The sequence below is a fragment of the Atta colombica genome, unplaced genomic scaffold, assembly GCF_001594045.1.
Source record: "Atta colombica isolate Treedump-2 unplaced genomic scaffold, Acol1.0 scaffold139, whole genome shotgun sequence".
Taxonomy (NCBI): Eukaryota; Metazoa; Arthropoda; class Insecta; order Hymenoptera; family Formicidae; genus Atta; species Atta colombica.
In genome coordinates this window covers 362,697-363,868 of record NW_017259227.1, presented here as the reverse complement: position 1 = coordinate 363,868, position 1,172 = coordinate 362,697, and the positions used below count along the sequence as shown (strand labels likewise).

Here is a 1,172-nt window from a genome sequence, read left to right as displayed (position 1 = left end):
ATATATATATATATTTTTTTTAGGCAACAAGATGATTATCAGTTAGTGAGAAAATTAGGCAGGGGTAAATATAGTGAAGTATTTGAGGCTATAAATGTTACAAACAATGAAAATTGTGTTGTAAAAATATTGAAGGTATGATAAAGTACGATCAATGCTACAAATTTTTTTTTTAATTGGAACCATTCTTTAATTGGTCAATTCATAAAATTCTTTTTTCTTAATTAATCAATTAAATGCTTCAAAGCATTTATAATAAGACTGACTGTATTCATAGTCGTGTTATATATCATATATAAATATTTGATATAAACTGAAGATGAAAGTAATAATTTTTTATTTGTTATAGCCTGTTAAAAAGAAGAAAATAAAAAGGGAAATAAAAATTTTAGAAAATCTTAAAGGTGGGACCAACATAATTACACTCCAAGCAGTTGTTAAAGATCCAGTTTCAAGGACACCGGCACTGATTTTCGAACATGTCAACAACACAGATTTCAAGCAATTATATCAGACGTTAACTGACTACGACATAAGATACTACCTCTATGAATTATTAAAAGTGCGTGTATTGTTAAATGCAATGGAACTAAATATCAGTTGATGGTGAACATCGAAATAATTACTGATAGCTGTAGGTGTATATCATGGGTCCGAAAAGAGTAATAGATTGAATTATTGTATTTTTCATATCGAGGATGAGACCAGTTATTATAATTTTGTTTTTTGCTGTATTCTTACATCCATACACTAGATATTTTTGATGAAAGTTAAAATTGTTATGTTCTGTTTTATTTTTTAAAACAATTTAAAGAAGTCATTTGTATATATTAGGTGTACAACTTTGTTTCCGCTGTTTTTTTTTTCGAAATTCGAGGCTTTATTGTAAAAAACTGGTATACATTTATGATTCAAAGTATTGTCCATCGCTGGCCACTATCGTTCTCCCATTTTTCGGATAGCGTACGAATCCCGCGTCGAAAAAACTGGTCATCTTTTGAAGCTATCCACGAATCGATCCAATTTTTTACTTCTTCATAAGACCGGAAGAGCTGGTCAGCCAGGCCGTGTGCCATTGATCGAAACAAATGATAGTCAGAGGGAGCAACGTCTGGAGAATACGGCGGGTGGGATAGGACTTCCCATTTCAACGTTTCCAAGTATATCTTGAC

General features: G+C 31.2%; 1 protein-coding gene across 2 annotated transcripts in view; it reads left to right on the top strand.

The window, feature by feature from the left end:
- The window catches only part of LOC108684717 (casein kinase II subunit alpha), a 10,044-nt gene that overhangs the window by 2,113 nt on the left and 6,759 nt on the right, over positions 1 to 1,172 (top strand). For both annotated transcript variants that reach the window (XM_018189184.1, XM_018189183.1), the window contains 2 exons: positions 24 to 135; positions 350 to 562. In XM_018189184.1, the coding sequence (XP_018044673.1) occupies positions 24 to 135; positions 350 to 562 (325 nt within the window). The remainder of the gene's footprint in view (positions 1 to 23; positions 136 to 349; positions 563 to 1,172) is intronic.